Raw genomic sequence first — 24698 nt, 5'->3', positions numbered from 1 at the left:
TCCCCTTGGAATGTTTATAAGGTTGAATACCTAAGCGTTACTTCTTTCTGGCAACACTGAATTATCTGTGATCAACAAGACATGTTACCACTTTTCCAAATCACTAACATCATTAATTTGAATTCTGCACACTATTGCTTATTTTCAAACATATTTAAGCAGCCTAGATATAAGTTGAGCAAATATTCCCTATGTGCCCTACACACTGAATTTCTAATAGGTAAAATGTAAGTTTATTATAACAAGACTAAAATTCTATTCTAAGTAACTATGATTGTGAAAGCTGTTAATCTCATGAAAAAATATATTTAAACATGTTCAAACAATACAAAACAGTTAGATAAAAGTCTAATATAGCTTTAGAAATAACTTTTTGAGCCAACAAATACTTATTAAAATCTTAGTAGACTTTAACATCAAACCAAATAATCTCAAATAACTATTTAATTTTTCATTATGTGACTCAAATTTAGTTCATGAAATCTTTAAAGCCCTATCTAAAAACCTGTCCTGACTTTGAGGATAAATTAAAAGCACCACTGTCACCTTTACACCTCAAAAATTCTTAAGGGAAAAGAAATCTATGTATATACAACATCCATGAAAAAAATCATCTTCAATCCACACATTAAAAAGAAAAGAATGACAATAGGTGGGTTCTCTACAACGGTCAAAAAGAGACTTTCATAAAAACACTTTTAGAAGAATTTCTTATAATTGAGTCTATGAAAAGTAAGGAAAAAAAATGAAATCTGCCCAAGATATAAGTCCTATATTTAAAATTCCTTCTAGAAAGCAGGGTTCCCACAAACTATCCTAAATTTTATTCCACTATGTATCAAAAGGTTAAGAAGAATATTATGTATTTCTGCATTGTGAGCAATACAGAAAACCATCAGATATCTTGGTACATTCCTGCTTTACTTGCTCGCTGAGAGATTTATGGGCATCCCACACCTGACAAATGAATATGATTAAATATTTATACAGTAAAACGGTCATGCAATTGTCACTAACAATGAAAAAAACTAACTATTAGGAACCCAAATTATACAATATGTTGTTCACACACTTCAGCTGTCATGTTCAGAAAATTAAAGCAAACAATAATGTGAAGAGAATGACTGGCTATTATTTGAGAGTGATTCACTTTTATTCTTCAACCACAGACAACTGCAGCTGTAAACTGATTTTAGCACTGGCCATTCATCATTCATTCAAAATGTGTATCCTGCACACATCCGTGATATGGACACTGAAAATGCAAATAGCAGTGAAAAAAAAAAATGCAAGCATATCTACAGCCCATGATTAATGAAAATCTGACATTGGTTTGCAATCATTAAAGGGCATCTACAAAGGAAAGACAATGTCATTCACTTGAATAGTCAAATCCTCCAAAAGTTGTCAGAAAATGCTGGTTAAATCTACCTTTTTTACAGCAATCATTTAATATATACATTAAATATACATATGTAAAATATACATACACACACACACACACACATATATATATATTTGGTTTTATGAGAATTTTCAGTGCCTCCAAGTTGGTAATCTAAAATGCAAAACTATAACAATTTATTTTAATAACTCCCAGGGGCTTGACTCTATGGTTTGTGCTAGAGTACTCCAAGCATTTTACAAGACAAAGACTAAAGACTAGAATGTCAAAATAAGGGATCCTCTATAGACAACTGAGACTTGAACTGGGCCTTGAAACAAGTAACCTATGAAACACATTAAAAGGGGGAGTTGGTTAGCAAGAAAGGCAGGAGTATGCTGGGGCACAAGACAGTAAAGACAAAATAGCTGGAGCAGTCTCTTGCACCTTCACCAGGTTAAGTCTGTCATTTTTATGAAAGCAGAGAAGCCACTCAGCAAGTTTTGACATGAGAAAACAAGGGGCTTAAATGGAAATGGTAGAAGTGGTAACATCAAGGAAGCAAAGGGGTTGAACTGACTGGGAAAAATTAACTGAACTCCATGACTCAAATAGAGAGAGCTGCAAATCATACACAAAAGCTTTGCACGCCAGTATCAAATAATAATGATAAAAAGCATTCGGTAAAAAATATGAGGATGTCTCAGGAGGATGTTCAGGTTCTTTCGTGCTAATACCAAATGCATGACTAAGAGGTATATTCAAGTGACAAAAGGTTAAAATCCCAAAGACACATCAAACAGTATGGTGCCTTGCAGTACCTACCAACTCAAGGGTTGTGGAACTTCAACTTTCTGACCATCCACCTCCAGGTTCTCCAATTCCTTGAAATACTTGTTTTTTAAGCAATGTAGAATCTCTTTTGCATGGCTATTTAAAAAGAAAAGCAAGTTTCAAAACAATCCGAAAAGCTGTTAATAGTTTCTTTTTATGAATTTAAGATTACGATTTAAAACTAAAACCATATTTGCACGGAGAGAACATTCTTTAGTCACTGCCTTTTATATTCTATTCCTTTGAAACTTAAAACAATCCTGTTTAATCACTAAAGGATGGTAAACTAAACGCAATATTGCAGCATTCCTTCCCTTCTGAATATTCCCAGTTCCATTTTTACTTGCAACTCATCCTGGAAATACATAACCACAAATATACAAAAAGAGAGAACGAGAAGTTTTACCCAGATTCGCTAATATCACAAATATTCACGTGTTCTAGAGGACAGGCGTCCTCGGCTCACGAATCCTCCAGGCTCCACCCTTTCTCAGAATGTATTTTCATTAATTTCAGCTTCCCATCTCCTAATGCCTCCTCGACCTATTCCCTTGGAGCCTGGGCGCCCTCCTGGATGTTTCTAAGCTCTGGGATGCAAGCAGCGATTCTCTAATACTGTGACACCTCTCAGGGAAAACACCCTCGTTACCTTCAACTCTCCAGGAAATTTATGCACGGCCCCTTACCTTTTGTAACCAGTAATTCTTAAAGTGGCCGGGAGGGGCTCCCTGAGCGCTTCCATGAACTGGTCCCACTCTCCCTCTGGTACGATCTTAAGCTCCTGGTAGTAGTGTTCGAAGAGCTTGTTCTCCTTGACGATCTCAGGGTACCCGCCTTCCCAGCCCTGAGCAACAAAAGGGGAATCTACTCAGAACTCAAAGAGCCGCCCCTCTCGTCACCCCGCAGATCTCGGCGTCCGGGAGGCCCACTCGGGGGTCCCGCCCTCGCCCCAGCTCTTACCGCGTTATTACGCTTCCCACCGCTCTCGGCGCCGTCCTCCGAATCCTGGGGCCGCCGCTGTTGTTGCTGCTGCTGGAGCCGTCGACCCCGCGCCCGCCGCCCCATGGCACACGCGGTCGCACACGCCACTTGCACACATCGGCTCGCCACCTCCGGCTGCGCGCACTTCCGTACTGCAGCTCGAGGCCCCTGCAGGACCCCGCCTCCGCCTCTCCCAGGCCTGTAGGGACCTTCAAGAGGTAAGTCAAAAGCACTGCGACTCGTACTCCCAGAAACAACAACCGAAGGGATCCGCTGACAACCTGAGTGGGAAAATGGCAACAAAAAGCAGCCCCAGCGGCGTCTTCGCGTTGATGCCCGGGTTTCCCGCGCGGCCTCAGGCAGCTCCGCGGACAGCCCGCGGTCGCCCATGCGCCAAATTACGAGGGCGTGGCGAACCCGGGGGCGGGGTTCCTCCTCGTTGGTGGGGCGGAATGCTTGCAGACCCACCCCCCGGTCCGCCCCCGGCACTCGACGCGCGCGCCTGTGACTGGTTCAACTCCTCGGAGCGGTGCACCCGCTACCTCAAAACCGAACCAGAAGAACGGAACAGGGCTCGGGCGTCGGCTGCCCTCGCGGGCTTCAGAGAACCGCGCCTCCCGCCCCCTCTCCGCTGCCCTATATGTGGCACGCCACGGTCGCTCGACTATGGAGCACGCCTGCTGTCCTCCGCAATGGAGCTGTCGGAGCGGTTCCTGCTCGACGTGCTCTCCTACCTGGAGTGCGCCCTAGGCATCCTGGTCTTCTCGCTGCTCAAACTGATAGGCTCGCCCTATGGGCGCTACGCGTCGCCCCACTCAGCCTGGCGACTGGAGGCGCCCACCGCCTGGGCGTTGCAGGAGCTGCCCTCGTTGGCCGTGCCGCTCTTCCTGTGCGCTGGCACGGCTGCCGAACGCCTACGCCGCTGGCCCAACCGCGTCCTCCTGGCCATGTTCCTAGTGCACTACGTGCAACGGTAACAACTGGCGGCGCCGCGCCCCTCTCTTCTTCCCGGCCCGGCTCACTTTGCCTGTGTCCCCCCCATGTTGCTGCTCTCTCACTCCCTGTGCTTCTGGCTCCCCCTCTCTAGGAGAGTTCCCTTCCTCCTTACTCGCCCTTCCCCACCCCTTCATCTCTGGCGCCTGTACTCTGCGCTCGCACGACCGCCCAGGCACCCTCTCCCTGCAGACCCTTCCCTGGCATCCTCTCCCTGAGGGACCTCCACTCCTCTCCCTGCACATCCTGCTCCCACCTCTGTCCCGTGGCCCAAGGAGTTAGCGAGGAAGTAAGAAGTAGTCTGGAGACATTTGAGAGGAGTTAAAGGGAAGAAGAGGGTATTTTGTAAAATTTCGACCTAGAAAGTATTAGCTTTACTATAATACGGGACTTTGTTCAAGACCAGAGTGTCTGGCCAAAGGTAAACCCCTTATGTAATGTTTCTGGCTCCTTTTCTACTTTTTCCAATTGGTATTCTTGTCAGTGGGTTGTTTTCTCCTGGCTAGGTGACCACCTGGAAAGCTGGTTTCCTGAAAGGACTTTGTGAATCCCCCTGTACAGTATTCATGGGCAGAAATTGGTCACGTCTGAGACTTTCACCTCCACGTTATGCATGGTGCCCGGGACTGTGGGAGTGGCTTTTGAAGCAATGACTAAAGACAGATAACAATCTTAAAAGTGACTTCCAAATCTTTTGACTTTTCAGAAGAATTTTGAATGGCTCTGTCTGAGAGCTTCAGGTTCTTCTGGTAAGTTGGGCTCTCTCCAGTTCTTAGGCTTTGGCTTTAACAGTTCAACCAAATGGCTGAACAAAAGCTGGAAATCAAAATTTAAAACTTTTTGATTCAGACTTCAGAGCCTTCATAATTAAAAAGAAAGCTCTCTGCATCAAGAGAGCTGGGCTCAATTATTCTGTGAATGCGTGCAGGTTACTGAACCTCTCTAATTTGGGGTCCCGCCTTACGACACCCACTGCTTAAAGAGGTAGGAAGAAGTAAGCATACTTGCACATGTGTGGTGTGTGTCTGTCTGTCTATAAGCCTCTCATTAGTACAGTTATTAGGGCACAGGAGTCCTGCCTGGGGCAGTGTCTCATCAGCTGCTTTTATGCAGGCACTTTGAATAGGCAGAGTCCCCATTTAACAAAGCATTTCTGTGTCCAATCCCCCTGGCACTCCAAGAGTATTTCATTAAGCAAAGTTTCTGTCATTATGCTGGATTTTTTGGTAATGTGGTTGAGCATTACCAAATCTGTGGATGCAATTTGAATATCAGAAGAACTCTCATGTCTATATACACTTCTCCATATGTATACCAGCACCTGTGTCTGTCCGTCTGTCCGTTTCTCTGTGGCTAAAAGCAAGCTTTGGAGTTGGATTGCCAGGTAATATCTAATCCCCATCACTTGGGACCTGAGATAAGTTCCTAAGCTGCTCTTCATCATGTTTCCCCATCTATGAACCAGGCGCAGTGACAATACCAGCCTGTGGGATTGGCATTAAACAAAGGCAGCTCCATAAAATGCTTGCAGGGGTTAGCAAATCTTAATGCTGAATATATGATAAATAATACATTGTCATGCAAGTGAACAGATCTATGGCCCTACTCTCTGTGTCTTTCATGCACGCTGCTGCCAGCTTCGAGTGCCAATGAAGAATTTTTGAAGACATGTCATTGGCAATGAAGAGAGCATTTTACAGAGCTTTGCTTGAAAGCCTGGAACAGAAGATTTTGAACTTAAGGCATGATGTTTAATCCTTTCTAGCTCACTCTAGTGAAAGAATGAATGCAGCCTCACAAAGGGCTAAGTAACTTGTGGAGTTTTACGCAAGGCCATTGGACTAGAGATTGCTGGGACTACAACCCCTGGTGCCTAGACAAGTGGCTGTAGAGACTCTGCCCTCCAGGATTTGCCCAGTCAAGTGCAGTTTTTAAACTGCTGAACTGTTATATTTTTTAAGTCACACATGTTACTGTGCATATAGCCTGTGCGGTTTGGGGATGTTGAAGTTTTCCAAATAGCAAAGATAAACATTTTCCATTCTACCCAAGCAAATAATTTATTAAGCAGTTATCTGACCTAAGTCGGTGAACACTTGGAAGGGAACAGAAGTGCCAGCTGCATTTAGCACTTGTTACAAGTCATGCAGCCAAACTGGGAAACACTTAATGGAGTCCCTCATTTGTACAGGGCAGTGCAGGTGATACAAGCCTGAATAAGAGAGGAGACTATAAGAATGAAGCTGGAATCAGGCTGATGGCAGGAGAAGCACGAACCAGGGGTTATTTTTCAATGAGTGACTCTAACCAGGCCCAAGCAGTGGCAACTTAGCAGAGCTTGGCAGATGTCTGTGGGAGCTCAGAGCTGAGCTCTGAGGAGGGTGGCCTAGGTGAGTTTTAGCCTCCTGAGGGAGTGGGGAGGACCGAAGCCAGATGGAGGGACTTTCCACAGTCAATGGGAAGGGGTATTTGCTTACAGGAGAGGTGAAGCCTGGACATCCAGGAAACATTTACTGAGGGTTGATTCGTGTACTCGGCACTGTACACATTATTGGGGATATAGAGACAGTTGCCTTTAAGGAGTCAAGGAGTGGAAGACAGATTGTGGAGAATATGCAGGATACTTTTGGCAGAAGAGCCAAGGAAGGAAGAAAAATCCTGACTAGAAGGGGAAGAGGAAACAGCCGTGAGAAGAAAGGCACCAGGGCCCTGACTGGTTTCCTGGTGGATGGCAAAGGACATCTATGGGAATGTTTTAATCCATGACAAACAGCAATGTCCCACTCAAGCACGCATTGTCACTGTCTTGACCATGACCAGTTGGGATCTACAGAGGGAGAGTATTGAATTGCTGCCAGATTTCAGACTTTCAAAAACCTGCGAGGCCTCCTATTTCTGACAGCCTCTCTAAGGTGTGTCCATGACCTGGCGGGATCCCTCATTATGATGCCTCGGAAAACCTCACCTACTTCACATGCATGTTTCTCCTGCTGAATTCTATTAATGACTCCTTGGGGTGAGCCTGGCCCAGCCTCACTTTTAAATGTGTCATATGGCATGTATGAAGTTAAAAAACAAAGACCCGGAGGGAGTGAAAGGCACACTGAATCCTTGGCGGGTGCTCTGTGGATTCAAATAGTCTTGAGGAAGGAAACACTTTTACCTAAAAGTATAAAACAACAGTAAAATATTCATTAAGATCCTAACCTTGCTTTGAAAATGCAAAGTGCTTATTTACCTATGTAGTGTTATTGACAACTGTGTAGTTTGGTCATCATTGCAACAGTCTTTTACAGAAGGAAAAATGAGATAAAGGAACTGATCCAAATCTAGGAAGTGGTATACATTTCATTGACCTCAAATTGTTGAGTAAAAAGTCAAAGTCATTTATTAAAAATAACCACTCTGAGTTGTAAACATTTAAAAATGATTGCATCTGCTATTACCTAAATTACTCCCAAACCAGCAAAATGGATATTTCCTTGTTTCCCAAATTCAGGGGTTCAGTGTTGTGTTGTCCTTGGAGGTGACGCTCAGTTGCTTTTATTTTGAGAACTAACTCATTTGCTGAATGAATGCCCTGTTTTCTCACTGACAGAAAACTGGGCTGTTATTCCAGCTTGTTGGAGAAACATTTCAAGAGATAATTCTTGTAGATTTAAGAGGTGTGGAAGTTATTTCTGGGATTACAAAATCTGACTTGAAATGTTTGAGGAATAGCTATTCTAAATGGTTGGCTGCAAGGAATGTTTTCCCTCAAGTCTTTGTCCTTTAAGCAGATTACCACTAGCAGGTGGGCACGTGGTTGTTTACCAGCTAGGTGGTTCATCTGTATTAACTCCTGCTTCCTTGAAAAGTCAAAGAAACCACTCAGTACTTCTTAGGAGGGTGAGATGGAAGTTTAGAACTCCAGACATCACTCCATAGTAAGAACAGACACGAAGTCCAGCTTTGGTGACTTGGTTTTTTTTTGTTTGTTTGTTTTTTTGTTTTGTTTTTTGGTGTTTCATTTTTCCTTCCAGGGTATGTAGGATACTATTTTCTCCTTAAAATTCACAAACTTCCCCACAGATATTATGTGTTTGCTTTCTAGTTAATTTTGCCAGATTCTCTCTTAACTCCTTCCAATAAGCAACTGCAGGTCTTCAGCCCAGGGAATCCCATTTCTCCCTCTTGTGTTCACCTGGTCTGTTCTAAATGTAATATTGATAGGTCAGCATTCACTTAAAGTATTGGTCAGCTTTGTGTCAGCATTGTGTGTGAACAAACCTACAGTTGAAGTACATGCTTGTTGTAGAAAACTTAGAAAATGCAGAGTAATTCAGGAAAGAAAATAAACACCACCTATAATTCCATAATTTCATTACTTAGAGATAACGATGACAGTATTTTGGTATATCTCGTTCCCACCTCTTTCATTGTTCTTAATAAGTTTTTGATTATTTTTTTCTAAGCAGTAAAGATACACAAACATAAACGCATGCAAAATCTTGTATTCCACTTTTGTCACTTAATATAATAAGTATTTTTCTGGCTTAGTGGAAACACTTAATAAAAATAACTTCTAACAACTATTTAATATGCCATGATGTGAATAGATAGCACCAGCTCTGCCTGGGTCCAGTTTCTCACAGGGTCATTGTGAAGTGGTAGATGGACTACCTGGGAAGGTGACCTTGCCTTCGAGCCTGCCACTCCTTACCACCATCTGTCTCCATTGCCCACGCTTCCATATTCCTCTTGAGCCTCCAGTCATGATCTCTTAAATATGGCAGTAGTAATAGTTTTGAAGTGTCAAAAAAGGCATGCAGTGAAGGATTAGGAATTCTTGGAGACATTTTGATCAGGAACTATGAGAAGCACTTTTTTGACATGCTTAACCTTGTAAATGCACCCCAAAGGAGACAGTCAGCAGATTGCCCTGTCCACCAATGCTCCACAGAGATTCAGACTTCTGAAAGCTCTTGATTCGCCCCATCCTCAAACATGTCCCACATTTCCCATTGCCTTGAAGACACAAAGATGTATAAGTTTCCACAAGTGATAAAAATAACTTGGTGAAAAGTAAATCGGTTTGCTTACATGGAACAGGAAGAAAATAAAATGGGAAAATTGTAGCATGATGGAGAACAAGTGTTGATTTCCATCCTATACCCAGCCTGATCAGTAACTCCCTGGAACCTGTCTAATCTTGTGTAGGCTTCAGCTCATTATCAACAAAAAGAGGATTTATAATACATTACCCAAATGAACTATTTTTAAGTCCAAGTGCTTCATAGTTACTCTTAAACATGGTTTCCATGTTAAGGGATTTTCAACTTCTGACTTAATTCCTTTTCTGAAAAAGGAGGAATGCTCATTTCCCACAGTTCCTAGATGAAAGGGTGACTGTGAGTACAGATGAGACAACCTGTGAGAAAAGGCTTTTGAATACCCAGACCTGCTATAACTGAGACACCCTGGACACTGTACCCTGGGCTGTGACAGGTGCCGAGTTTATCAGTCCAGCAGGTATGCCACCTTTTTTACCATCTGAGCCTGATCCTGCATCCCCAAGTGATCCTTCACCATGTGAAACTGCCTGGCATCCACTTTGATCCTTGAGGTGCTGCTGTCCCTCTATCTAGACGAAGTGTCAGATAAAAGCCATGCCTATAAGCCATGGCCTCTGCCCCCATCCTGGCTCCTAATTGGTCCAAGTCAAAGGAAAACCTTTCTGATAACAGCTGCATGAATTTCCAAGGAAAAGCAGTAAAGTTAAAGGTACTAATAACAAAAGGAGAAAGACAATCTGAAAGCAACCAAGGAAGTAGAATGCTCCCCTCTGGGAGGTGTGTTGCATCTGGATGTCTGTCTGCTGAAGACCTGGGCTTGTGTGTCCTCAGAGCCAGGAGTATTCAGTCCACCCGTGGATGCTCAGGCTTGGGGAAGGACAGGTTAGGGAGTGGGACCTTCTCTCCCTCCTGGAGCTTTGAAGGCATAGACAGCATTGCCCGAGCCTGCCTTTCTCCTCCTGACCTAGGCTGTAGCATCAGGGTCACTGCTGTCCTCTTCAAGGGCAGAGGTTAGAGAGCTAGAGAGACCTGTGTCACTCTTTTAAAGCTGTTTTTGGTCATGGCCACTTTTCTGGCATTCACATGAGACCAAAGAGAGGTAAATCTTCCATGGTCCTTTATGAATGTCTTTTCCAGGTTCCTCCAGGGTGTATGCTAGGACAGAAGTCAGTGCAACTCTGCATAACTAAGGACATGGATGCACATGGATCCATGAGCACAAACAAGCCCCAACCGCAGCATCTACCTGCAACCCAAGTGCAAGGTCTTGAGCATGAGCATTTTTCTAAGTCCAAGTGATATTTCCAGAACATAACTTTTAATCTAGACTAAGGATGGGCAAACTTTTTTTAAAAAGGGGCCAGATAGTGCATATTGTGAGCTTTGTGAGACAATGGGAAAAACGGGATATTGTGTATGTACTTAAAACAAAAGAGAAAACAAATTTTCACAAAATTTTTATTTACAAAGTTCAAAATATAATATCTCAGGCAATTTTGTCATACAAGTGTAATGAGAAGGATGGAATTCTCTTGGTGGGAGATGACATTTCACTTCATTGGGCTTCTGAGTTAGTATTCCCTATTCCCAAAATCTGGTGTAGGTGTTCACCTCTTAGTGCTGATCTGCAATGAGATTTTATCTTAGAGAATGTCTTTTCACACAGGTAGGCATTGCCAAATATGGATAGCAGTCCCTGAGTTTATTATTTTAATTGAGATATTCATTGCTTGAAAGACATTTCTTGAATTTTCTTGATGCTTTTCTTGGTATTTGCCTTTTAGTGTGTCATTATTTTTTAGATTAATATCTTCCAATTGAAGATTAGGTGGCAACTTTTGAATTACACAGTTAAATAATTTTTGAAATATGGAAATCAAGGTTAAAAAAACTAGTTTGAGCTTAAAAATTATATCCACTACTGATTTCTGTAAGAACAGAGACCTCACCCCTTTTATCTTTAAATAAGGGCAGTAGTAATAGCACAGAAAGTAGATAAAGCTGTTTGACATGACTTGCAATTCAAGCAATGTCAGTTGTCATTGAAATGCCTTTAACACATACAAGTTTTGCACATGTTTTCCCTTACAATTTTGGGTTGAATTCTCTAAGAAACATCAAGTCCACAGCAAAAGCTAATTTTTGTCATTAATAAAAGTTTTTGTTTCAGATCTGAGCTCAAAATAGGGTGCAGTCTAGAGGGAATGTCAAATTCACTGTTAACGCTGTTGGTTCAGTCACATGCAATAGATTGTTCTGGAAAGGACTTAATGATAACAGGGAGTAACATTAACACCTTACATCTTTACAAGTTTTGTAAATTTGCAGTGGCTCTATTTCTCTGTACACATTTTTACCACCATCAGTTATAATATCTTAGCAAATTCCACTTTGGATTGTACAGAATTTGTGTTTTCTCAACTTTCTTTGGAAATACTCTCACCTTCACTTGTTCTATTGAGACTATTTTGAGAGCCTCATTTCTCAGTCACATCAACCTTGGCATTGACTCCTTTAGTAAACAACTGAGCAGTATCAATGACATCCATGAACCCAACAAGAGCCAAGGAAGACCGCTTGCTCTATCTTGTGCCTGGTTTTTTAACTGATTGTTGGCATCGCTCCTGGTATTCCAGCTCAAGCAGCTGCTTTCACGGAAAGGCTAGGTGTGTTAAACAAGTTTGTATCGTCCAGACATGCTGCTTTGGCTGCTGCTGCGGCTAGTTAATTCCCAATTGTGTGTGGTTTTCCTTGCTTGCCTAACTAATGGGCCACTTCTAATTTCCTGTGATTGTGGCCTTGTTTTAATTTTTTTCTAAAGAAATTCTATGATGAGATTCTGTTTTAAATTTTCTTAATTTTTCTTACCTTTCCTGTGAGTTGGGGATACTGTGATGAGCGTGTAGTCTGGTAACATCAACCTCTAATATGGTTTTTGGCACAGCTATCATGTCATTGCATACCAAAGAATGCTTTGTCATATGCAATAACACCCACACTCCACTGTGCCTTCAGACCATGAAGAATTAGCTCACTTGTTTTGACATGATGGGTATCACTGATTTTAAAATAAATGTGTGTTACAAGGATATGCATGGCACTCGAAACACTGTCACGGTGATTTGCACTGCACCAAGCAGCCATGCAGGAGGATGAAATCACCACTACAGGCTCTGTCACAGCCACCCAAGTCTGCAGGTGTGGCTGCTTTGCAGCCATAGTATGTAAACAGGTGACCAGATCGTGTTCAAATACCACTTTATTTACAGATACCGAAACTTGAATTTCATGTGGTTTTCATGTGTCATGAAATAGTCTTTTGATTTTTTCCCTTATTATTTAAAACATGTAAAAACCATTCTTAGCTGACAAGCTGTACAAAAACAGGTGGTAGACTGGATTTGCTGACACATGATCTAGACTCAGGTTGCTACACAGCACAGGACGTTAGTGACAGAGGAGGAAAGAGGTGTGAGGGAAAAACAAGAGAGGTTTGGGTTTCACCTTTACAAGGTGCCAGCCGATGTTTGCCAGCATTCAGAATTCAGCTTTAAACTTGAAACTGAATTGGGAGAACTATCAGACGTTAGCCGCCCTGCATGATTCTCATATCCTGGAGGGAAATATTACTTTTACAGAATGTTTTCTCAGAGTCACTTCTTTAACACTTCATTAATTTCTAATTTAGAAATGTGTGCCTCCTCTTTTCTTCATAAGTTTGTAATTTATTATTCTCATATTTTCTCTCTTTAAACTTCTAGTAGTGTATACCTAAGCCAGTGTGGTATAACAGAAGAACGTGATCTTTGAATTACCCAGATTGACACGTAGACATGGCCACTCACTAGCCCTGTTACCTTTAACTGGTAACCACTCAGAGTCTTAATCTTATTCTCTGTGGAGTGTGGGTGAAGTGTTTGCTATGCAGGTAGCTGGGAGGCCATTTGTGATGGTGATGGATGATAAAATGGTGTCCTCAAAACTATTGCTCAGACTAGAGTGAGCTATGGGTTTTAGGATAGTTGAGATTTTGAGAGACTCTTGAAACATTCAGCTTTATCTAACTTGATGTGTGTTTCACATTCTGTATAATGAGAATCCTGAGTTTGTGTACTACAGTGTACATTATTGAAACATGGTTAATTTTTTAATCTAGAAATTGTGTCTTTTACAGATAGCGTACATCGATCGGTATGAGTGTTACTGAAAATGACTTTTGTGCAAGGAAGCAAAATTAAAACCCCCAGACACTTAAAGTAGAATTGCAGGAATATATTCTTTATTGTCGTTGTTTTTAATTTGTTTCTATTTCTTGTTTCCTAAGGTCCTTGATTTTTCCATTTCTGATCCGAGGAGGGAAACCTACACCATTGTACTCATGTGTAATGGCATTCGTGTTCTGTACCTATAATGGATACTTGCAAAGCAGATACTTAAGCCAGTATGCAGTGTATGCTGATGACTGGGTCACTGACCCCCGATTCCTAACAGGTGAATGACCTTAGTGATGTTTCAGCCATTTCCAGTTAGAAAGCCCACACTTCTTGAGAGAGCAAAAAGTCTGTGATGGCTTGTGACCCAGCTGCCAGGGGACTAGAGGGCTGGGGGAAGAGTCAGGCTCTCCCACAGCACCTGAGCCCACTCAGGCACTGAAAGTACAAATACCTGTTTTTAAGGCAAGCCTAAGTATAGCAACAAGCTCCAGCAGCTTGAGCAGCTGGAAGACTTGTGGAAACTTGGGCACAAATTGACCATGTTATCTAAGACAGCCATGAGCCTCCTATGGTTTCTTCTTGATGGTGAGAAAAATTCAGACTGGGTCATCTTCCAACAAGACAATTAGATATTTATGATTTATATTCAGTTAAATAAACTCTTACATTTGGGAAGTTTTGAAATTTTGAAATTTTTATCAATTACTATAAATTAATGTACTTTTTCAAGTTCTAATTATAACCAAGTTTTGAGCAAAAATTAAAATTAAACATTACTCATCAAAAATATTTGCAAAAGTGTTAAAAATACATGATCTTAGGGCTCTTGTTTATAAGGAGATTCTTTTATATGTTTATGTAGTTTACCTCCTGGCATTTAGAAATTCTAGCACATTAAAATATAACTTGCACCTATGGCTACATAGTAAGAGGTATGAAATTATCCCTCAAATTTTTAAGCTGCCCCACAGCTTCATAAACTTACCTTACATTTGGCTTTTTCTCTGTATGAATTCATAATAATAAGGAAAACTAATATTTAATAGGCCTTTGTTGTTGAAAGTACTTTACATTTTTTAGTCATAGTTTTTTCTGTGGATTAAAGTTTTATTCCCAGGGCAGTGCCCTGTCATCCCAGAGAATTCTTACTTGGAAGGACCTCCTTCTTCATCTGTTGAAAGAAGGATGAATGAGAAGGTTTTTCAAGATTCTTTTCTAGATCCTCCAATTCGTGCATCTGTGAAACACTACACCAAGTTGTCCTGTTTGTATACTACCCCCAAATATCTTCTTGATCTACCTGATTTTCTTCTGCCATAACCATCAGAAGCAGGAGAAAGAACAGGCCTGATGGAGCTGCACACATATATGCCTATGCTTCCCTAATGTCATGAGAAAGGTAGAAATTGGGCCCTTTCACAGGAGAAAGGGAGGGTCAGAGGGTTAAGCAGCTGGTCCATCTAAATTGAGTAAGTAACAGAGCAGGGCTTTAAACCTGCTCACCACATTGATTCCCAAAAGTAGACAGGGAGGGACAAAAGGAAAGGGATTTTTTAATCTAAAAGGTAAGGGTTTTAATGTTTGTTTGTGATTGTTACCACAATCATTTCTGAGATGAATTGTTTGAATAATTTTGATGAACAACAACAAAACAAAAGAATCATTTTGGTCTGTGAATGTGAATGTCATTTAAAATAGCTCTACAGACATCACATCACCTGCAGGTGCCTTAGAAGCTGGTATAAAATTTAAGACACCAATAAATTGTATATAGACCTCTTGGTTCTTTGCAATTGAACAGAAGGAATCAAAAATGGGGAAAAAATGCCAATTGGGAAACAAACTAGGTTACTCTTTTGCATTACATTTATTTCATAGAGTTTATGGTTTTTATAAGGGGACAAACATGAAATTAAATGAATAATTAATTGATTATGTATACAATACTTAAGAGCTAAGCAAATAATGATGATGATATCCTAACAAAAAGTTTTCCAGAGCAGTAAAAGTTGTTAATCTAAAAGGTTTTATACAAAAATTTTAAGATTCTCATAAATGGAATTAAATGTTTAGCTTAGATGAGCACAGATACTAGGCAGTAAAGGGAGCTTTTCTCTCAGAAGAGGAATAAAGTAAGCATAGAATTTTGAGAATGTTCTTTCTGGAACCTCAAATTGGGAGCCACACCAGTTAGAGGAGATTGAATGCAAAAAAAGTGGTGGATCAGCTATAAATTTGTGGATTTGGTAAGTGACTTATAAAATATTACAGAATTTGGTATGAACTGTTTAAAAGAAAGCAGCCTACCGCGGTAAAATCAGAAGGAGGAGATCTTGAAACCCTTACCGTGTGACCCTTCTTCATGCAAGAAACTACTTAATGATGAGTAACTTATGATAATGTTACTCCAAGCATACATTTCTTTCCTACTGAATGAAATGCCACCGTAAAGCAACATCTGACTTTCACATTCTTTAAATATCTCAGAATAATCAAGAACTCTTTTTTTATCAAAATCAAGTTATTTCTTTCATAAAACGCTGTTTTGGCACTTTGCCTTTTCTTGTTGGCGCTAATTGATGTGATACTAATAAGACTCCTGTAAGACATGACAGCCCTCTGAAGACTTTAAGAATGGGAGGGAAAGCATTGAGGAAGCCATGGGGTGTCTAGAAGAGCATGCAGTGGCAGTGGAAGATTTTGTTGGGAGCTGAGGCAGGTGAATAGACCTAGGGATGCTGACTGATGAGTGAGCAGGAAACCAGTGGTGAGGAAAGCCATGGATGTGCATGGAAATGTTCAAATAAGGTTATAAATAAAGGAGAGAAGGACAGAGATTAGTTCCTGGGAACCAGCACCCCTCCACAGCCCTATGTGCATCGTGATGGAACACGCCCTAAGATGTCCCCTCTCCTCTGCTGAAAGAAGGGGATTGTCATGCCTCACAAAGTTGTTAGGACCACAGTCATATTTCTAATCATACCAGCCATTCTAAAAAACATAGATTGTGGCCATAGAGGCAAAGTATTTTGACTAGATCACATAATTAATTAATATTATTAGGAAAACAAAGCCCTATTGAGGCTACTTGAGAGCAGTAATTATCCTTGTAAATAAAGGACAATATTCATTATATTGATTTTTACTATCAATTACAGCTTATATGTCATACTAATATGATAATATGAAGAATTACAATGATACTGTTCATTCAAACATATGTTTGTAAATTTTGTAGTTTATTAACCAATACTCTTTCTTTTTTTTTTTCTATAGGTTTTGTCCTGTGGTTAATAGGCATGCTGATAAACATTCACTCAGATCACATCCTAAGGAATCTCAGGCAGCCAGGGGAGACTGGATACAAAATTCCAAGGGGTGTGTACTGAAAATGGAGAATTCATTCTAAAGTTGCATTGCATGATGCCTTGCTGTTTTAGTTTTGCCAGATCTAATAACTAAAGTGTAGTAGATATTAGTTATAGTTTTGTTTTGTTTTGTTTTTTATCATTATCCAAGGACATGCTCATTGATTTTTAGAGAGAGGGGAATGAAGGGAGTAAAACATTGATGTGAGAGAGAAACATCAGTTGATTGCCTCTTGTACACGCCCCGACAGGGACCAAACCTGCAACGTAGGCATGTGCTCTGACTGGGAATCGAACCCTCAACTTTTTGGTGCAAGTGACAACGTTCCAGCCAACTGAACCACACCGGCCAGGACTTAGCTGTAGTTTTTAATATCAGTCACTATTATTAATAGCAGTCATTATGATTATTTTATTAAAATGATAAATTTTGGCCAACTGAATGGTTATTAACCAAAAAGAAAACTAGTTATCTCTGGAAAGAGGGAGAATTTAGTTTACAAAGGGTGTCCTATACTTCATTTAAAAAAATATTACAGGATAGATATCTTGACTGACCCTCCCTCTGAAAACAATTAAAAAGTTGGCCGAAATTTGGGGGTAGGGGGCTCCAGTTTCTTTATGTATAAAATGGAGATAATAAAATCTACTTTCTTAGGTTAGCTGAGAGCTGTTATTACTAATTGGCTTTGTACTTCTTTTATTTTTTGAAGATTTTATTTATTTATTTTTAGAGAGAGGAGAAGGGAGGGAGAAAGAGAAGGAGAGAAATATCAATGTGTGGTTGCATCTCACATCCCCCCAACTGGCCCACAACCCAGGCATGTGCCCTGACTGGGGATCGAACCAGCGACCCTTTGGTTCACAGGCCAGTACTTAGTCAACTGAGCCACACCAGCCAGGGTGGCTTTGTACTTCTTTACTCCATGCTTTGCTGTCACTGGTTGGAATTTTTAAAATCTTTAAATGTATCAATGTAATATCAGAGAAGGAAGTCATCATCACAGGGCAAAATCTAAATGAGTCCTGGCATCCAGAGCACACCTGTGAGAATCTGTGGCCACCAGCTGCCCTCATGCTGCTTTGCCACCCAAATTCACACCACATGGAGGGTCAGAAAAACCTCAAGCTATGAATTAAGATCCATGTGGTCCAGGTGGATGGTGCCTTCATGTATGGGCCAGGGCACACCAGGTCCCCAAAGGACCTGCCATCTACTTAGGCCTAAGAGAGCTCCACAGACCATGTGCCAAGGTTGCAGAGCTGATGAAGAAATTGGCACCTAGATAGCAGCACAATTAAATGTGAGAGACCTCTGGCCTTAGAGTTAATAGGAACAGATTATACAGTGAATACTTACATGTTTAAAAAATAAAAAGGGATTGAAGTTATGACCAAAAAAAGTATATACTATAAAAAGGACTAAGCAAATACAAACTAGAAATCAATAGAGCTTCTGAAAAAGAATCAAGTAGGTACAACTAAAACTTCAGTAGAGCTGGAAAGTACACAGCCACACTTCGTTTGGAATCTTTCTACTTAACTACCTGGAAACCATACAAGAAGAGCAACATAAGGAACAAATGACCAAAAAAAAAAAAAAAAAAAATTCCTACAAATCTCAAATTACTTAAACTGGGGCCCTGAGGGTGATCACGAGGCAAAAAGTACAGCTCTGCCCTCTGGCCTCAGGGCCTTTGCTTATCTTGCCCAGAGGGTTCCCACTCCAACTGTAGCCCAACCCTCCCAGGTGATATCAGACCTCACCTGCCTGAGGAGGCCTGTTTCCAGCCACTGTCTGTGACCATGACCTCCCTCTTATGTCCAGCTCAACTTCCGGGCCCTCCCGCCCTGCTGTGCTCCCCACAGGACTCCATACCCTCTGCCATACTCTGTGCTTTCCTTGTTTAGTACACTGAGGTTTAATGTTCCAGATGTGGAGGGGTGGGAATCTTATCCTCAACCATGGTCTGGTCCATAATGTAGACTTGATGAATCGGTTAAGATTTGATGGGTGGTGAAGGAAGGAAGGGAGGGAGGAGTGAATGAATGAATCCGTCCTTGAAAAATAATATTTTCTTCAATTTTTGGTCTTGAGTTTTATACAGGTCCACTTAATTAATCTAGTTCATTAATTGTTATTCTGTGTTCTCTGTCCTTGCTCAGAATTTGTCAGTTTGATCCATTAACTAATAAAGCGATATATATTGAAGTGTATGAAAACTGTAGCATTTTCTACTCGGATAAATAGGTAGGTATTGGTACAGGTAGATACTACCAGAAATTGTGATATGAAATAGTAAAATTAGTAATGTTGGATGTGTATCATTGATTAAAATTCTATATATTTGTATTTTCCCATAGTTGAATTTATGTTCTTCAAGTAAGTATTCCCCATTAACTGTTAGTCAGTATTTCCTGTGCATTTCTTTGTAGTCAATGCACCACTGGGTCTGTGCTTTTTTTCTAGGAGGCTTATTTGAATACGTAAGTGCAGCCAACTACTTTGGAGAAGTGGTTGAGTGGTGTGGCTATGCCCTAGCCAGCTGGTCTGTTCAAGGTGGGGCTTTCGCTCTCTTCACCTTCTGTGTTTTACTCCCCAGAGCACAAGAGCACCACCAGTAAGTTTCAACATTCTAAAATTGTTCTCTGGCCTTATTATACCTGTTTTAAGGTTATATTTTTGAACTGTTAATATTAATTTGAATTGCTGAATCTCATTTTATACTATGCTTTGGCTAAAAAGCTTAAAACTACACAAATATCTGAAGAACCCAGCTATAAGGAATCATCAGATACAGGTCAGCATTATCATTTTGTCCACCCTGTTCTGAGCCTCTTGTGTGCTAGACTCTGGACTCAATGGTCAAGTTAAATGTCAAGCAGGGCATTTAGGATCTGACCTGGAATGTGCTAATTACAAGGAGGAATGCTGACTGCACAGTAACGGGAGCACAGAAGGACTATAGCTGGAGGGAAGGGCCGGCATTCGCCTTCATGGAGCCCCTTCACACACGCGCTCTCCACCACCCTGCTGACCTGGATCTTCCTGGACCGGGAGCTCCATGCACTCTGCTTATCACATCCAAATGGTTTCCTTAGAAGCAGAAAGATTCATATGCTAAACAGGTTTGGCTGAAATAACGTGTCAGCACTTTAGACTATATATATATTACAGAGTCCTAGAAAATGAATAAAAACCAAAGCCAAATTTCATGCATCAATGATGATAACAGCCAGCTGATTTCAGCCCAGCCTGAGGCCTTTTGTTCCTGGGAATCTATGCTCCCCCTCATCCCCCAATCCCTCTCACCCTTAACTACCTTGTTTTGGCTGCCATTGCCTCTGGGGAAGGTGCTATGCCTGGACATTTGTTATGTTAGATTTTAAGAAGCGAATATTGGCTAGTTTCTAGTAATAAAAACAAATGAGATTATGCTGATATTTTAAGAAACTGGATCACGGGAAGATTGAACGAGAATATGCCAGGTCATTTGTCAAGATCTTTCCTCAAATGAAAATGGAACAGGAAAATCCTTCTCAACATTTGAATATGAAAAACCCAGAAATAGAAAATACATAATTTCAGTTTTGAGGTGTTCTTTGCATAAAAATTCATGAATTGGAAGGGCTCTTTGTCATTTGTTTGATGTTTAAATTAATGTTGGTACAAATCCAGTTATAATTGCTGAATAATGGATCGATTCAGTTTAGTGGAAGTATGTTTACAAATGTTGGCTTTACAAGCTGAGAACAAAATGAAAGCTATTTTTTCTTTTTTAATAATCCAGTGAACCCAATTAATTAGCCCATTGGATAAACTGATTCCAAAAGAAAATAGCCCATGGGGCTATTCCTGCAGCAAAGCAGCATTTTGTTACAACAGATTTCTGTCTGTAACAGCCTGACATAAAGTATTTAATTCACAAATGATTATCTTGATCATTAAGCTCCAGGTTGGACACATTGACTCAGCTGTGCCAAGTACTAACAGATATTATGATTTAAGGGCAAAATTTCAAGGAATTGTAAGGAAGCCTTTTTTTACACGGCTTCCTTCCCACCAGCCTTGGGCAGCACGCTTATGCACAGGACTGGAGCGCAGGCCACACATGCTTCTGCAGCTGTTAGGTGACAGGCCAAGTACAGACGTGGACCTGTCATGTCTCAAAGCTGCATCTTGGATTCTGGCCAGCAAGGATAGCCTCTGAGGAGGGTCTCTGTTGAAATAACGAATGATTGCATGCTTATCTATTTGTTAAGCTTAATGTCACTTAAAAAAGGAACCCAATGTGCTTTTAAGGCACTCTGATGGATAGATAGTGTAATGATTTAAAGACTAAGTACACACAAGAGTATGTTTATGAAATGCTGCCTTGGTTTCACAACCCCATTCATCAGAATCAAATACAAAGAGCATGACTTGTGAGCATTTGCAAAGTGTTTATTTAACTCTCACTGACCTGTCTGCACCAGAGGAAGACTTCCATGAGAGAAATTTGGGAACATGAAGCTGTTTGTGAGCTAGAAAACCAGTAATTGCTTTGAAGAATAATTGGAAGAATTGTCTCAGATTTAGCATAATCTGAATATGATGTAGTGGGCAGTCCTCGGCTAGGGGTCATTTCACTTTCAACCAGAAGGCAAGAGGGCCCCAAAATAACAAAATCAAGACAAAAAATTGGCATCCAGCCCTGGTCTGTGTCACATAAGTGACAGCTTTTTTATTCTAGACATAGAAAAATGAGTGAGAAAAATAATAGAAATCATGCTGCTTATTCCCTTTTTAGAAATAGTTATGCATCTACCCACAATTATAAATCTTCAAATATAATTTCTTGATCTCAGTGATTAAATAATTGAGAAAATTTTACTCAAATCATTTAACAAAGTATATTTTATTCCTATAGGATAGTTTCTGTGAAAAAAATTCAACATATTTGACAAACTTAGCCTTATTGGGCGAGAAAGTTCTGCTCCAATAAAGACTCTTCGAAACAGCACAGGGAATCCAGCCCTGTACAGCACCTCACTGCATGGCTGTCTCGGGTCCTCTAACATCCTGCAGGTCTATGTGGGTGTGGCCGACCTGCTTTTTTGAATTTTAAGCTGTCCTTTGTTTCCCTTCATTCAAGGCCAATGTGTCCCTCTTCAGTGGGCAGTTTCTAGAAGAGAGGGCTAACTTCCTGCCTTTCTTGACACAGTGCCCAGAGCTGCTGGCTCATGGGGAAACTCTTAGAAATTTGCTCATGGTCCATGTCCTACGTCCCCAACAGGCTGTCTTAGTCTGTTTGGGCTGCGATAACAAAAAGCACCGTAAACTAGGTGCCTTGTAAATAACAAACATTTATTTCTCACAATTCTGGAGGCTGGAAATCTGAGATCAGACTTGGTCGGGTTCTGGAAAGGCCCGCTTCTGGGTTGCAGACAGTACTTTCTACCTGTGGTCTCACATGGCTGGAGCAAGGAACAACTTTGGGACCTCTTATCAGGGCACTAATCCCATCATGTGACTCCAGCCTCAGGACCTAATCACCTCCCAAATTCTCACCTGCTAATACCATCATTTGCCCTGGCTGGTTTGGCTCAGTGGATTGAGCGTCGGCCTGCGAGCTAAGTGTCGCTGGTTCGATCTTCCAGTCAGGGCACATCAGAGAAGGAAAACTCTGACTCCAAAAAACCTCCGCTGCCTTGCGGCATACCTCTTCAGGGGAAAGGCTAAGGGAGTAAACCCCGACAGAAAATCCGGAGCCGGAGTCCCTAAGGCGGTTTGACGTTGTAGTCAACACCGGCAACTCCTGCGGCGCACTGAAGCCAAGCTGTATTGACTTCGTCTTTCCCTTGGACCCTTCAGCTGCGAAGAGAGGGGGGGTCTGCTGCATGGGCAACAGCAGACGCTCCATATCACCCTGCCCAGGCTCTGTAGCTTCAGCTTCACTGGAGAGGACACTCCAGCGTCATCGCAAGATGTCGATTCAACACGGGAGGAGACAGATACCGTGTCACTTCCGAGTCGGACTGCACAGCCATTCTCGGCGGTGCAAATAGACTCTTAAGAAGCTACACCATCGTCTCTCGAGACGGACGGCTGCCGACTAATACCATCATCTTGGAAAATACCTGTTTGTTCTGAGTACAGGACCCAATTATGAACGTCCTCATGTTGCATTTTCTCAGGTCTGTTTGACAGTCACCTGGTTGTGTGCCCTTTCTGCAGACCCTGGGTCTGAGGCAGTAGTTCTCTCCTGAGGTCTGAAGAAAACTGTCAGTCACCAGAAGATTATTAAGTCACACCTACTGGGTTCTTCTCTCTTCCAGTCTGCGTGCTGGGTCTGGAAAGATGGCTCCACCATATGCTAATCAGCATCTTTATCACACACCAGTAATTATCCTTGCCAACATAGGGGTGAATTATATGGGCCATTTCTTGTGAATTGCACTTTATAATTACTAATTATTTACTCATTCATGATATAGACAAAATTAATCTATGTACATGAAATGCCAAAGTTTTTATTACTACTTCTTAAAACTGTATGCCTTTATGATGAAAAAAAATATTGTTCCTTTTGTTAGAATCTGTTACATGTTTAAGTGACAAAATTATTTCCCTTTTTTATGTCCTTTCTTTTTTTTATTGTAGGTGGTACCTTCAGAAATTTGAAGATTATCCAAAATTCAGAAAAATTCTAATTCCATTTTTGTTTTAAGTCTGTTGTTAGTGGAATTTTCTTCAACTTGAAGCTTTTTGATGATGTTTCTCTAGGGAGTGTATAAATGAATTATTTCTCTGTAATTTTCCTGCTTTTTCATCTTTTTCAAGATTGGCCCTAAGAATTGTTTTCTAGTAAATTTGTAAGTTACTTAATAACAAACTGATCAAACTAAAGTACAGGGTGAAGTATTATACTGCATACCAGGTCAGGGATCTGAAGCTCTGGGTAATTACTGCTGACCATTTCTCTGATTTTGGACTTAGCTCTTTTGGTTGTGTCCAGCTAAGTGTGCACAAGACCAGAATGTACGCGCCATCTTTGAAGGCCTATATAGATCAAAACCTTCCACTTCCCCTTGTATAGCCTCCTAGAACAGTTCTTTTAAGGTCAAAGGCAATGTTGTCTCTTCCCCCAATAGAGATATGGTCAGTCTTCTAGGTCCCTCTTAACCCACTGGGTTGAAGAGGCCTGGGGTACACACAGTGTAGTCAGGGACTCAGGGAAAAACATGGGCTCTCCCTGTTGGGTACTGTGCAGGCAGAGAATTTGGAGATGGAGAAAAGAGATGCAGGAGGCCCAGGTGAGGCCTAGACAAAAGGCATCTGCAGCTGCTCCAGCCTGGCCCACTAGGTGACTGTACTGACAGGGCAGGGCAGGGCAGGACAATGGGGCATATATAAGGAGCAAGCTACTCTGCCCCCAACAAAAGGGATTTTGTGGAGGCCGGAGGGTGGGAGTAGGCAGGTGGAGCAGGGCAATCTGCACCCTCTCTAGCCCCCTGGCTAGTCTCAGGTCACTTGCCATAAGCTGTCAGTATTCTGTGATCTGAGATGCTCTTTCTTCTCCCTTCTAACTAGAAATTTTGAAGGCACAGTTTTAAAGTACCTCTCAGCATTGCAAAAGCATATCTTGAAGCAGAATCTCTTGCTTTAGATGCACTTGAAAGATCCACTAAGATAAATGGCAATAATAAAATTTACTACTCATGGCCTGATATTTAAAAGAAAACTCCAATTAGAAGGCTATTGACTCTAGGCTCTCTGTGAAAACCTAATGAACTCATGGTAAAGATCCCCTCCCTCCTCACTTGGGACAGTGCTGCCTCCACAGTTGCTGCCGCATTTGTAGAGGTGGAAACTGAAAGAGAAGTGGAA

The 24698-nt window shown here is 41.3% G+C and overlaps 2 protein-coding genes across 2 annotated transcripts in view; one reads left to right on the top strand and one right to left on the bottom strand.

The window, feature by feature from the left end:
• NSUN2 (NOP2/Sun RNA methyltransferase 2) overlaps positions 1 to 3561 on the bottom strand; it is a 29899-nt gene extending 26338 nt beyond the window's left edge. The window contains exons 1-3 of the mRNA XM_090276241.1: positions 3179 to 3561; positions 2905 to 3062; positions 2210 to 2314 (exon numbers count right to left, since the gene is read on the bottom strand). Of these exons, the coding sequence (XP_090132367.1) occupies positions 2210 to 2314; positions 2905 to 3062; positions 3179 to 3283 (368 nt within the window). The 5' untranslated portion in view covers positions 3284 to 3561. The remainder of the gene's footprint in view (positions 1 to 2209; positions 2315 to 2904; positions 3063 to 3178) is intronic.
• A 136-nt stretch (positions 3562 to 3697) lies between these two features.
• SRD5A1 (steroid 5 alpha-reductase 1) lies at positions 3698 to 24199 on the top strand. The gene is made up of 5 exons (XM_090278916.1): positions 3698 to 4172; positions 13571 to 13737; positions 16737 to 16838; positions 19299 to 19449; positions 23472 to 24199. The coding sequence occupies exons 1-5, from the start codon at positions 3892 to 3894 to the stop codon at positions 23536 to 23538; spliced, it is 768 nt and encodes a 255-aa protein (XP_090135042.1). The 5' UTR covers positions 3698 to 3891; the 3' UTR covers positions 23539 to 24199.
• The last annotated feature ends 499 nt before the right edge of the window (positions 24200 to 24698 follow it).

The sequence above is a fragment of the Furipterus horrens genome, unplaced genomic scaffold, assembly GCF_987537825.1.
Source record: "Furipterus horrens unplaced genomic scaffold, mFurHor1.1.pri manual_scaffold_5, whole genome shotgun sequence".
In the NCBI taxonomy this organism is placed as follows: domain Eukaryota; kingdom Metazoa; phylum Chordata; class Mammalia; order Chiroptera; family Furipteridae; genus Furipterus; species Furipterus horrens.
Note: the sequence above shows the minus strand (reverse complement) of the source record. Positions and strands in the feature narration are given on the sequence as shown.